At 35.5% G+C, this 14941-nt stretch overlaps 1 protein-coding gene across 10 annotated transcripts in view; it reads left to right on the top strand.

Moving 5' to 3' along the window:
• LOC128864919 (uncharacterized) overlaps window positions 1-14941 on the top strand; it is a 145098-nt gene that overhangs the window by 96545 nt on the left and 33612 nt on the right. For all 10 annotated transcript variants that reach the window (XM_054104749.1, XM_054104722.1, XM_054104705.1 and 7 more), the window contains 2 exons: window positions 11610-11752; window positions 12953-13106. In XM_054104749.1, the coding sequence (XP_053960724.1) occupies window positions 11610-11752; window positions 12953-13106 (297 nt within the window). The remainder of the gene's footprint in view (window positions 1-11609; window positions 11753-12952; window positions 13107-14941) is intronic.

The following is a 14941-nucleotide window of genomic DNA, read 5'->3' as shown; positions in this document are numbered from 1 at the left end:
ACTCTCTTATGGCAGTAAAAGGCAGTAAAGAGGCAGTAAAAAGCGTAGAAGACCGTCAAGCAGATAGGCAGACAATGTTGAGACAGAATTACGCCTAATAAATGCTAGAAGAAGCGACGCAATGAACCGAGTCGTATGGACCGCGATTGTGAAGGAAACACTGGCTCACGCCGAGCTGTAATTGCTATGATGATGATGAATAAAAGAACCTACAGTTTTATGCCCCCTTCGAATGACAGATAGTTTTTATGAGAATATTTTTCATAGCAGAAATTCACTCAGAGGTTTGCCATTAACTGCCGAGAGGCAGCCGCTATTTTATCATTTGGTGTTTGATGCTCGACCGTCGTAGCCGAATGGGTTGGTGCGTGACTAGCATTCGGAATTCACAGAGAGAACGTAGATTCGAATATCGGTGAAAAACAAAAATTTAGAAAAACATTTTTCTAATAGCAGTCGCCCCTCGGCAGGCAATGGCAAACCTCCGAGTGTATTTTTGCCATGAAAAAGCTCCTCATAAAAATATCTGCCGTTCGGAGTCGGCTTGAAACTCTAGACCCCTCCATTTGTGGAACAACAACAAGACTCTCGCCACAAATAGGAGGAGGAGCTCGGCCAAACACCCAAAAAGGGTATACGCGCCAATTATATATATATAATAGGACTATGAATAAGTTCGTGCGGTTTTTTTTCGAAATTTGAAACTTTATTGACGTAAAATGGTTACAAATTTAATATTCAAAATATTGTCCATCGCTTACTACTACTTTTTCCCATCTTTCTGGCAATTCACGGATTCCCTTTGTGAAAAATTCGGTCGGTTTTGCCGCAATCCACGAATCGATCCATTTTTTGACTTCATCGTAATTACGGAAGTGCTGGTCAGCCAGGCCATGTTGCATCGATCGGAAGAGATAGTAATCGGATGGCGCAAGGTCTGGACTATACGGCGGGTGGGGTAGGACATCCCATTTGAGCGTTTCTAAGTATGTTTTGACCACTTGTGCAACATGTGGCCGAACATTGTCATGTTGCAAAATAACTTTGTCGTGTCTATCGGCGTATTGCGGCCGTTTTTCTCGCAGTGCTCGGCTCAAACGCATCAATTGTCGTCGGTAGACATCCCCCGTAATCGTTTCATTCGGTTTCAGTAGCTCATAATACACAACACCCAGCTGGTCCCACCAGATACACAGCATAACCTTCAGGCCATGAATATTCTGCGCCGACGTCGATGTTGAAGCATGGCCAGGGTATCCATACGTTGCCCGACGTTTTGGATTGTCGTAATGGACCCACTTTTCATCGCCAGTCACAATTCGATGCAAAAAACCCTTTCTTTTGTGCCGTTGAAGCAGTTGTTCGCATGCCATAAAACGGCGTTCAACGTCTCTTGGCTTCAATTCATACGGCACCCAATGGCCTACCTTTCGGATCATTCCCATGGCTTTTAAACGTTTGGAAATGGTTGATTGATCAACTCCCAAAGTTTTTGCAACCTCTTCTTGCGTTTGAGCCGGATCTTGATCGAGCAATTCCTCCAATTCGGTATCCATGAACTTTGGCGGCGCACCCTCGCGTTCTTCGTCTTCCAAGCCAAAATCACCACTTTTAAAGCGTGCAAACCACTTCTGGCACGTTCGCTCAGATAGAGCATGCTCACCATAAACTTCCACCAAGATACGATGACTTTCGGCTGCTTTTTTCTTCATATTAAAATAATGAAGAAGAATTCCCCGCAAAAACACATTATTTGGCACGAAATTCGACATTTTCAAGTGTGGTAAAAATATTGTTGTTTACGCTTCAAATAAAAAACTTATACTGACGTTTGTGCCTTACGACAGTAGCTCTCCAATGAATGTTTGGAAATGTGGATCGATGGAATAATAATCAAGTTACGCCATCTGTTGTAAAACCGCACGAACTTATAAATAGACCTATTATATATATATATATGTATATATGTATGTATGTTGGATGCTCGGGTTCAAAACCCGGGGATAGTCACGCACCAACCCATTCGGCTAGGGCAGCCGCCGTAATAATAATATCCATTACTTGTTGCTTAAAAGAACTCAAATGTTTCAAAAATACTTTAAAAAAATAAAATTTTATCTTAACCTCATTCACATTTAATTTTTGTTGTTGTTTTGTTTTTTATTTGCTCGTCATTTCACCATAATGAATGCATAAATAAGGAAATGACAGAAATGAAGGCAGCAACAAACTAATTTTGAATGCTCACGAATTACGGTATTTACGATCGAAATAATTTGGGTGTGTATAATTTAAAATTTGCCTACGAAAATCGCATTAGCTGATGGACGCTTTGAAATGTATTGGAGTTGTGTAATTACGCGCAGCTATGCATTTGCTTAACTATTGTTTTCTTTTTCGAGTTGGTATCTTTGTTTAAAGTGAAGTAAGTTAGATAAAAAATGTTAATAAAAATTGAAAGGCAGCCGGCGGACACAATGCGAACATAGAAATCATAAACGCGAGTCGTGACAAATTTTCGAAAATAGCAGACAAATACGCACAAAAATGGCGATAAAAGACGGTAATTTGTATGTTGAGCTTATTTTCATTTTTTCAACTTTTATTTTTTTAATTTTGTTTTTGTAATTTGTCACATTAAACATTAAACATTTAACTGGTATAAAACAGTTTGAATGCAAACACAGCATTTCATGGCATTTGAGCGACTGAGTTATCGCCGTCGAAATTTGGTCAACTCATTCGTATACAGCAACAATAATTATTCAATACCGGCGCTTGCGCTTGTGCTAAATGCTTTGAATTGAAAAACGAGTGTTATTGCATTTTGCTGCTGCATGAAAAATTCCGCTCAGGTATCAAAGACTCGCCAATATAATTTGTTATTGTACTTTGTATCGTAGTTTCAGAAAGGGGACTCGTATTTGTACTAGTAACTACTCGTTTGTGTATACCTACGTTACAGTTTTCAGTTTTCTACAAAAAGGAGAAACACATACATATATGGGGCGTGGTTGGCATACTAGCACAAACATTTGCATACAAACATGGACAAGAGCGCTTTGTTGCAGTTTATGGCATTTTTCTGTAGTTTGGTCACAGCACTCACAGTAGGTACTTGCAGTTGTTATGTAATTTTTTTACACAAAATTTCTACCAGACATCATGACTGCAAATTTTACCGAAATTCATGCAATTACACAATAACATTAGTCCAACTGATATATGTATGTATGTATATATGTGCGGATACACAGAGTAATAAATTTAGTGCTCGTAATCCGCTCATGAGTTACTTTCTTTGTTGGGCAATCATTTCGTGTTATTGCATGCAGTTGACACCTCAAACGGTTATTTAAACTCGTTGTTACTCTTTTAAAGTTAATCGTGGTAATTTACTAATGCAAATTTTGTAAGTCAATTGACAAAAACATTTATATTATTGTCGTGTACTTGCATTTTACTGCAGCGGTGGCAATAGTATCCCCATTAGCCATATATGTATGTACAAAATATGCATGCACACATACATACATACACTCGTATAAACATTCACGTAATCATGATTAGTTATTAGTCAAGCAAGCTGTCAACATTTACTTCCTTCTCATTGCTTTATTGCTTACGTTAGTTATTACCTTTTTTAAATTTATTTCACTTTATTACATTTTCTACGGATGGGTTTGTGCATAACTTCCATTCACGGTTTGGAGGCCCGATAGAAAAATATTTTTTCGCCCCTCCGCAAGCAATGACAAAGCACCGAATACTGGGAAAAAGCTGCTCATAAAATTTATAAAATCCTCAATCCACCCTAGGGAGGCGGCATAAAAAACTGTAGGTGTCTCAAGTTGCAGCGCAATTTCAAGGCATATACAGAACACGGCGCAAAATGAATCATCCAATTTGTATGATGGAAATCTTTACTTAGAGATTCACGCGCTCCACTGCTTGTCTGTTTGTATGCTGCAGCTATCTACAGCGTCCGGTACTGGATGTACTATATAACCAATTAAAAAGGCCATACATTTAGGTTGGAAAATTATTTTGATTCAATTCAAAGTAAAAGTACTTTTACTCGATATGACCACCTTTTGTCTTGATTATGGCCTTGAGACGGTCCAGAAACGAATCGCAAGCCGCCCGAATGTGACTTGCGGGTATTTTGGCCCATTCGCGAACATGGCTGTTTCCAGCGCCTCGAGACTGGTGAATCTTTTAGTTCGGACCTTGCTTTCCAAAATGGCTCAAAGAGAATAATCCGTCGAATTCGCATCTGGTGAATTTGAGAGGCATTGTGTGGACATTATGAAGTTCGGAACGTTGTGTTTTATCCATTCTTGGCTCACTCGAGCTTTGTGAGAAGAGTCCTGTTAAAACGTCCATGGTCTGCCACTGAAATGTTTGTCTGCCCACGGCTTCAAAGCAACCTCCAGAATACTTTCCCGATAACATTTCGCATTCAACTTGACACCAAGCTCGATAAAAACGATTGGGGCGCCCATCTGCGGTTACAACGGCCCAAACCATTACCTGCGGCGGGTGTTGCCTCCTGGTGGCCAATCGATAACTCAAATTCTCGTATGAACGGTCGGTCAAATAACCCCTATCGTTTTGGAAGTTTACGAATTGCTCAATTTGAAAAATTGTCTCGTTAGAAAACACAATGTTCGGAAATTGACCGCTTTCTGCCAAGCGAAGCAACTCCTTCGCTCTCTCAAGTTTGATTTATTGCTGCTTTGGTTTGAGATCATGCGCCTTTTGAATCTTGTAAGGCTTAACTTTGAGATAATTTTTCAGTATGCGACGGATGCTATGATCAGATATTTTCAGTGATTTCGACATTTGATTGACACTTCGTCGGGGATTTTGCTCAACTCGCTTTTTCACTTTTTGAACCATTTCACGTGACGTTGCCGTCTTTTGATGACCACTTCCATGACGTTTGGCGATGGCATTGTAACGAGCAATGGTGCGATAAACAAACACTTTATTTACTTTAAGGTGCCCGAGCTCACGAACAATCGCCGGTTGTGATTTTCCATCGAAATATAATACAATCCCACTATTACGTTTAAAATCCATTACTGATTTTGTTTTTTCTCGTTTACTCTCGGCAAAATGCTTCGGTGCGCTTGTAAACAATACTCTGGACTGTCATTTAGCCAACTAACAGACAGGTGATGCCCGTGCATCAGTTGCCTCTATGTTATGGGCTCGAAACGTAATCCTTTGGGTCTGTTGAATATCCAGTAGTCGTCGTCGTTCTCTAAATCCGATGAATTTGGTGGTTGTGCTAGAGTTAAGCCGCCTCCTACCGGCCTACTGTCTCCCCCGCCTACAGTTTTACACCGCCACCAAACGACAGATAAATATTTATGAGGAGCGGAAATTCACTTGGAGGTTTGCCATTGCGGCCGAGAAGCGACCACTAATAGAAAAACTTGTTCTATCAAATAGTGCTTCATACCCGGTGTTTTGCACCTGTGCGGCTCCGATTAATAGTCACGCACCAACCACGGCCTTACCAAAGTACGCATACGATCGAATTGAAATTTCGACACAATATTCTTAAGATACTATACTTAATCCTGCCATAAGTTCTGTTATAAATTAAGTTCGTTATAGATATGAAATTATAATAAATTTTGCAATGAAGTTAGTTTTATTTAATCAAGTAAATATTAAAAAAAATTTGCTTTTACACAAGCCTTCAAACTGATAGGCCATTCAACTAAAGCACGTCGCTACTCGAACCAAACATTGTTTGAGACTCGCAAAATTTCTGTGAGTTCTTTGACAGACCGCGTTCTCAAATTCTGACCACAAACTATAGTCCAATGAATTCAGATCTGGACTTCCAGACAGCCAATCTTCTGCGACTATGAACCCAGGATTTTTTTTTTTTTAGCCACTGCTGGGTGGATTTCGTCTCATGGGCTGGAGCGAAATCTTTCTGTTTCTATTTCACCACGCCTTCTAAGACATCCTTCTAGTACACCTTTGCCCCGGTCTAACCTCTTATTCGTAGAAATAAAGAGCGGCAACGCCTTTACAAGACACCCCCCACTAAACCATTATGGAGGCTGGATGGTGGCCACGCTAAACCCTTGAAACAACATTTTTTGCGGCTTTAGAAGTTTTAGCATAGATTTCGTCGTTTTGCTGATTAAAAACTTTTTCAACAATGAAAATTTTCTCATCTGTAAAAAGAATATTTTCATGGCCGTTGACGACGTGCCACCGAAGAAGCTGTTTGCGTCTATCGAGTATAATTTTCTTCAAGTGCGTTGTCAAAAGATGGCCAAATGAGCGACGGAAGACTTTCATTTGAAGATCATCTCTAATTACTCTTGACTTGGATCTGGTCGATACATTTGTGATGCTTTCCATTTAAATTCAACCGGGCTATTCGGGTCATGTTCTTCGACTTCGATGTAACTTAAATATGTTGCTCTCTGGTCAAAATAATGAGACACGTATTTTTTTGTTCGCCCGAAAAAATTTTTTTTCAAGAGTTATCGGCAATTTTGTTTTTCGCCTCAAACTCGATTTTTTTTAATTATATAAGAACAAATTTTTTTTAAATGCCCATAACTTAGTCAAAAATGAACCGATTTTAATAATTCTGGGTTCAAAATGATCGTAATAACATACACAAGCGACTTCATGTAGAAACAATTGCAAAAAAGTAGTTAAAATTTTTTTATTTAGCAAAAAAGAAAAAAAATTGAAATTTTTTCGAAATTCAATATTTCAAAAAGTGCTGCATGCCTAGTAGCTAAAATGAGTTGTTTTTGAGTAATGAATTTTTGAGTAAACACCCTGTTTCGCACTTTTAGTTTTTTGCAAAATAAAAAATTTTCAACAACTTTTTTGCAACTATTTCTATATGAAATCGCTCGTGTAAGTAATGACGATCATTTTGAACCCAAAATTATTAAAATCGGTTCATTTTTGACTAAGATATGAGCATTTAAAAAAAATTTGTTCTTATATAATTAAAAAAAAATCGATTTTGAGCCGAAAAACAAAATTGCCGATAAAGCTTGAAAAAAATTTTTTTTGGGCGAAAAAAAAATACGTGTCTCATTATTTTGACCAGAGAGCAACATATTTGAGTTACATCGAAATCGAAGAACATGTCCCGAATAGCCCTTTTGAATTGAAATGGAAAGAATCTATATAAGAAAATTTTTTTTAATTGCTCATAGCTTAGTCAAAACTAAGCCGATTTGAATGATTCTGGGTTCAAAATAATCGTAATTACCTACACGAGCGATTTCATATAGAAATAGTTGCAAAAAAGTTGTTGAAAATTTTTTATTTTGCAAAAAACTAAAAGTGCGAAACAGGGTGTTTACTCAAAAATTCATTACTCAAAAACAACTCATTTTAGCTACTAGGCATGCAGCTCAATTAAAGTTTGAGATGTCCTTTTAATTTGGAAAAAGTTATAAAAAAAAAAAAAATACACTTTTTGAAATATTGAATTTCGAAAAAATTTCAATTTTTTTTCTTTTTTGCTAAATAAAAAAATTTTAACTACTTTTTTGCAATTGTTTCTACATGAAGTCGCTTGTGTATGTTATTACGATCATTTTGAACCCAGAATTATTAAAATCGGTTCATTTTTGACTAAGTTATGGGCATTTAAAAAAAATTTGTTCTTATATAATTAAAAAAAATCGAGTTTGAGGCGAAAAACAAAATTGCCGATAACTCTTGAAAAAAAATTTTTTCGGGCGAACAAAAAAATACGTGTCTCATTATTTTGACCAGAGAGCAACATATTTAAGTTACATCGAAATCGAAGAACATGACCCGAATAGCCCGGTTGAATTGAAATGGAAAGCATCTTGTTGATTCAGTTGATTTTCTGCTTTCTAAGGTGATTCCTGCGAATTATTTCTCGAACGGCTTTTATGGCTGCAATGGTTCGAACCACGCGAGAACGACCACTTCTTTTTCTGTGAGTGACTTCAGACGTTTGGACGATTGATAGTGCGGTAGACAAAACATTTTCGCAATATTAAGTTTTTCAGCAATTCATATAACTCACCTGGAAAAATTTAAGTAAATATGAAAATTCAAATAAAAGTTTGGATACCTTAGAACGCCCGTAAGATTGAACACGTGGGCCGGTGGTTACATTTTTTTTTTTTTTTTTTTTTTCAAATGCAACATAGTTTTTCAAATTATCTTTAGATACTTTTTGAATTTCCATTCACGTATATTCGTGCATGTAAATTCAATTATTGCAGTCATATGAACATAGCCCGCTTTTTATGATTTCAATTTTTTATTTTTCTCACTTTTGGTTTTCCCGCTACCCGATTACTTTCTCTTCACCAGCAACACTTGACCCATTCTTAAATTCTGTTTCTGTTTCTTTCTTTTTTTCTTTTTTTTTTTTGCTTGTGTTAATCAGTTCATATTGAACACCGCTGAATTGATGGGATATAAATGAATATTTAACTTTTTAATAAATACAAACGCAAAGTCATCCTCTGCTGAGCACAATTCCTTACCTCGTTGATATTTTCCCATTTTTTTCTTCCCACTTTTCTGCTTGTAATCACACGATTTGCAGCTACTGTTTATGCGTGTGAAAATCAATTAATACGCGCCCAGCATTGTTAGTCCGATTGGTCTATTGGCCCATTGACTATTTCTTCTGTTTGGTCTTTTGATTCGGCTCACTTGGCATTCTCAATACACTGATACATGCTTTGTGAGTATGTATGTATGTATATACATACGTGCATATGCACTTGTTTGCTTAAATAGTATGAAACTGATTTGAGTATTTGAGTAAATTTTCTTACTTGGCCAACTGGTGGGAAAGGAAGTTGTTATCGGCTAAAAAACTATGCATACAGGTACTTAAATCAGCGTTTAGTAAGCATTGCATAAGTTAACTGTAGTTTTTGTAATACTATTTTTTTGATCGCTACATTTTGCTGTTTGTCTTAAAGCATTTACTTGGTTTTTTTTTTTGCTTGTGGTTTTATATTTATTTTATTTGTTTGTCATTACTGCCGTATTGTTACATGTTTTTGGAGAAAGTTCGGATATTTATTTGTATGTATGAATGTAATTTATTTTTAATTCACATTCATACGAGCTAAGCAGGAAAATGCATTGACTACAAGTTCACAAATGCAACAAACGTGCGCATGTGCGTATACATACACACATACATATGTACGCACTCAAACGCACAAAAATTTATTAATAGTCGTCAATGACTCAAGACAAGAGATTTATTAAAAAAAAATATACATTGAAAACGACAACAAGGCATTCATATTTTATCCACCACTTCATCTATTGCTCAATCGACGGCTCGTTTGCAGTTCACATTTGTCACGAATAGATTCCTTAACTAGAAACAACTTACAGAGTAAAAACGTTTTCGCTTCATAGTTTTGATTACGGCTTCTTCGAAAGTTTCTTAACCCATCTACAGGTTTTCTTGTGTTGGAGATATTTCAAAGAATTATTCTTTAGTGCATTCAGTTCGTAGTCAGAATATACCAGATGACGCAAAATACCCTTATTCAAAGTGACATGCGAGCAACCTTTGATGGCGAAAGTGTCTAAGCTGAATGCATGTACCTATTGCACTTATACGTACAAGGTGGCGCAAAATTAATCACCTTACACGAAGATTTATAATTTTTGCCAACAGGGGCGTACGTCAATCGTATTTGACACTTGTGAAGTAGACAGCTGCAGTACACATACCGAAAAGCAGTGGAGCGCGTAAAGGTCAATATAAAGATTTAGACCTCTTTCTTTTTTTGTTTATAAAAAAATTCTTTTATTTTGTTTTCCACAAAAGAATTTTTTTGTTTTTGTTTTAAGAAAAAAACAATTTTTTTTTGCTCTTTTTAAGAACAAATTCCTTTTCGTTTTCTGCTTTAAGAAAGAATTTTTTTGGTTGTTTTTGTTTTTAAGAAATTTTTTTTTTTTTGGTAAGAAAAACATTTTTTTTTCTTTGTTTTTAAGAAACAAAATCCCCTTTTTTGTTTTAAAAAAAAAAATTTTTTTGTTTTCCAGAAAAGAATTTTTGTTATTGTTTAAAAAAAAATTGCTTTTTGTTTCTGTCTAAGCAATACATCTTTTTTTATGTTGTTAAGAAAAAATTTTATATTTTTGTACGTTTTTAAGAAGAAAAAAAAAAAAACAATAAGAGAAATAAGAAATAAATTTCTTTTCTTTTGTCTGTAAGAAACAATTTTTTTTTTGTTCTTAAGAAACAAATTTCTTGTTTTGTATGTTTTTAAGATAAAAATCTCTTTTTTTTACAAAAAAATTTTGTTTACTTTTTAGAAAAATTTTTTTTTTTTTGTTTTTAAGAAAATACATTTTTTTTTGTTTTTAAGAAATTAATTTCCTGTTTTTTGTGGTTTTAAGAAACATTTTTGTTTTTGCTTTTGTTAAAAAAAAAAATTTCTTTTCTTTGTTTTTAAAGAAAAAATTTCTTTTTTTTTGTTTTTAAAAAATATTTTTTTTTGGTTAAGAAAAAAACTCAAAAGCAAAGTTTTGAGAAAAAAAATTCAAGGTTTCTAAGAAAAGAATTTTTTTCTTCTTTTTGCTTTTGTTTTTAAGAAAAAAACTTCTTTTCTTTGTTTTTAAGGAAAACATTTCTTTGTTTGTTTTTGTTTTTAAAAAATAAATTTATTTTTTCTTGTTAAGAAAAAAATTTGTTTTTCTTTCGTTTTTAAGGAAAAAATTTCTAAGTTACTAAGAAAAAAAAAATTTTTTATTATTGCTTTATCTTTTATTATCCTTTTTTGGTGTTTTTAAGAAACATTTTTGTTTTTGCTTTTGTTTTTAAGAAAAAAATATATTTTCTTTGTTTTTAAGGAAAAAATTTCTTTGTTTGTTTTTGTTTTTAAAAAATATTTTTTTGTTGTTAAGAAAAAAAAAACAAAAGAAAAGTTTTAAGGAAAAAATTTCAAGGTTTCTAAGAAAACAACTTTTTTCTTGCTATTGTTTTTAAGAAAAAATTTTTTTGTTCTTTAGAAAAAAAATTTGCTTTTGTTTTTGTTTTTCAGAAAAACCAACAGTATTGGATGGTTAATCTTGCGCCACTTTGTATGTGTGCATATTAACTACATGAAAGGAAATATTTTGGAAAAAAGTGAAACAGCCACGTGTGCTGCATTCAAAAAATTAAAAAAGAAAAACGTCCTTATAACTCCTTAAAATAATATGCACACGTAAAACTTTGAAATCGCCGATGCACGTTCGTATGTTTTCGTTTGCCGCATCTACCAGAATAAATTGTCGAAATTTTTTTTTATTTTAGAAAAAGTTTGGTTCTGCCCCAAACTGTTATTTGTAGTCGATTAATATGGCACAATATCATAATTATTCTAGTAATAATATGGCAACGTTGGTAATAGAAAATAAGTGAAATATGCATACTGCAATGTTGCTACCAAATAAATGCATTGCTTTGTGAATCTTCAAGATATTTGGATGTTTATTTCATATATCAAATTACCATTAAATTTCCATCAAATTTACTTTTATATACTAAAACTTATTTTTCTCTACTAAAAATGTTGTTTTTTTTTCTTTTCAAATCTTTACAGAACTTGGACAATTGGAAATCGTCGCGTAGAAAACGTGTCGAGCACATCATCGATCGAGTTGTAGAAGTTAAAAAACTCGAATTAGAAGAACACGACCGTACACGAAGAAAATCGAAAACGTTCTCTGAAATGATCGAAGAAAGGTAGGCATACAAATTTTAAATATTTTAACGCATTAGAATGCAGTTGTCGAGGCTTAAAAAGCTTACAAGCGTATGTGGCTGCTTTTTAATATATATTTTGCGCCGAGCTCACAATCGACGACTGTCACTCATGGGCATTCAACCATCTTAGACTCCTATACGGATATACCCATTGATTTTGATTATCACCCACCCATTCTGTGCTTCGAAATTAACTTCTCAGTGAAAATCTCTTTTAGACTGGCAGGGCTTGAAAAGGATCCATCACCCAAAACACCTGTTAAGACGGATTTAAAATGGGTAATCGTGTAGGATCAGGGTTATATTGCGAAGAGCTTTTTATCAGTAAACGCTCAAACTACCGGATCACTGTAGTGTTTTTCAAGCGGAAATAAACGCTCTTCATAAATTCTTAAGATGTTTAGAGATAAACAGAATATGATCAAAAGATATCTGCATTCTATCAGAGAACCGAGCTACCCTACAGGCGTTGGATGTATTCCAAATAACATCAAGGAATTTCTTACATTGTCGCCAATCTCTTAATTAAATGGCTAAATAATAATGTATTACCTTATGCTGGGTTCCAGGCCACAGAGATATACAAGGGAACTGTAGGGCTAACCAACTTGCAAGATAAGGTACCTGTACCCCAAACATAAGATGGATTAGTACCAATACCTTGACTTGAGTAGAACTCAAATTAGGACCTTAGTAGACGCCCTCACAGGTCTTTGTCTCATAGAAATTCAAGCTAGAGGAATAGGCGTTTGCATGCATTATATCTGTCACAGCTGTAGGAACAAGGAGGATTTGGAAACAGTTCAACTCCTTTTTTGCATATACTCGGCTCTAGCCAGAAACAGAAACCGTTATTTAAGATCCTACTTCTTAATGAATATAGATAATCTATACACTTTAGGTATCAACAACCTTTTACGCTTTGTCACAACGGGCCCACTTTGTGATCTAAGTGGAATCGCTGTCTCTATGTGCAACACGGCTGCCAATCCTAACCTAAGGCGAAGTTTAGTAAGATGTCAAAAATAAACTTTTTTAAGTCGAAAAAGTGGATCAATTGACTCAAATATTTAAGAGCCTTTATGCACATACCTTAAATCCTTAACAATTATTTTCTATCTCTTTTGTGTACCTCACATGAATATATTAACAAAGCAGCAAAAACAATTGTCTTTGCAGAGGTGAACGTGGTGGTCGCGGACGCGTCAAATTGGCCTCATTAGCTGTTTACAATGAAGATGAATCGAACGATTTAAGCGATCTTGGCATTGGGACAAGCAGCGCCAGCGGCAAGAGCAGCCAATCGGAGGACTACGACAACAACAGTGTACTGGTAAGTGGGCGAATGCAAAGCAAATTAAATTTAGCGTAGCTTTTACAAAGCGTTTATAGACATATCTACATATATATGATACTTACATATATATTTATAGTATATAAATAATTTAGCATTACAAAGGTATTGCAACTACGACCTGATTGTCGGTTGACTAAATAACTGAAAGAAGGTATGAGCTTATCAATTACAGTGGTGCCCACGGGCCGCCCTTTTAAACTTTCTTGTAATTCTGCAATTAGCCAGAATCTTTACCGCATCTGATTAATTTAAATTTTCTTTTCCTGCATATTCTTCACACTTGGAGCTGCTACATTCCATTTATCAAGTGGCCGCATTTTTTCAATAATTTGAAAGTCTCCGCTGTTGCTGATTGTTTTTTTTTTTGCTAACTACCGTGAAATGTTCTCATTGTCTTTAAAATGGTCACAAATTTGGGTCAGTGCTGGAAAAGTATTAGTTATGTTTATTTCACACATATTTCACATTAAAAAAAGTGGAGACAAATCGGAAGTTCTGCACAAAGACAAATTAGCAGCAGTTTGTTTGCCTAAATGGGCCGGAGACTCATTAGCAAATGGTTAATTGCTCTTGCTGCTAACCACTAACCACTTTTCTAACTTCATAATCACATCTACCTGATTTTCACCAAACAGTTAAATATTTATGTATATTAGGGTGTCTCACGATTATAAAATTTATTATAACGAGTTCGGCACTCGAAGTGTAACCAATTAAAAAAGCCATAAATTTAGTTTGAAAAATTTATTTTATTCAATAAAAAAGTGTGAAGAATCAATTTACTTTTGCTCGATATGGCCACCTTTTGTCTTGACTATGGCCTTGTGACGATCCAGAAACGAATCGCAAACTCCCATATTGTGACTTGCAGGTATGTATTTTGGCCCAGTCGGGGGCAATGGCTTTTATCAGCGCCTCGAGACTGGTGAATCTTTTAGTTCGTACCTTTCTCTCCAAAATGGCTCAAAAAGAATAATCAATCGGGTTCGCGTCTGGTGACTTTGAGAACCATTGTGTTGACGTTATGGAGTTCGGAACGTTGGTTTTTAGCTATTCTAGGCTCACTCGAGCTTTGTGAGACGAGTCCTGTTGAAACGTTTATGGTCTGCCACTGAAATGTTTGTCTGCCCATGGCTTCAAAGCAACCTCTAGAATGCCTTCCCGATAATATTTTGCTTTTACCTTGACGCCAGACTCGATGAAAACGATCGGAGAGCGCCCATCTGCGGTTACAGCGGCCCAAACCATTACTTGCGGCGGGTGCTGCCTCCTGGTGGCCAATCGATGACTCAAATTCTCGTATGAACGGTGGCTTAAATAAGCCTTATCAGTTTGGAAGTTCACGAATTGCTCAATTTGAAAAATTGTCTCGTCAGAAATCACAATGCTCGGAAATTGACCGCTTTCGGCCAAGCGAAACAACTCCTTCGCTCTCTCAAGTCTGACTTGCTGCTGCTTTAGTGTCATATCCTGCGCCATTTGGAACTTTTAAGGCTTCACTTTGAGATCATTTTTCAGTATGCGGTGGGTGCTACGGTCAGCTTTTTCAGTGCTTTCGCCATTTGATTGGCACTTCGTCGGGGACTTCGCTCAAGTCGCTTCTTCACTTTTAGAATCATTTCATGAGATGTTGCAATATTTTAATGATCACCTCCATGACGTTTCGCGATGCTACCAGTATCATTGTAACGAGTAATGGTGCAATAAACAAAAACATTATTTACTTTGAAGTGCTCGAGCTCACGAACAATCGCTGTATTACGTTTGAAATCCATTACTGATTTTATTTTTTCGAATTACTCTCGGCAAAA

Source organism: Anastrepha ludens, chromosome 2 (genome assembly GCF_028408465.1).
Source record: "Anastrepha ludens isolate Willacy chromosome 2, idAnaLude1.1, whole genome shotgun sequence".
NCBI classification, from domain to species: domain Eukaryota; kingdom Metazoa; phylum Arthropoda; class Insecta; order Diptera; family Tephritidae; genus Anastrepha; species Anastrepha ludens.
This window is presented reverse-complemented; position numbering and strand designations above follow the sequence as displayed.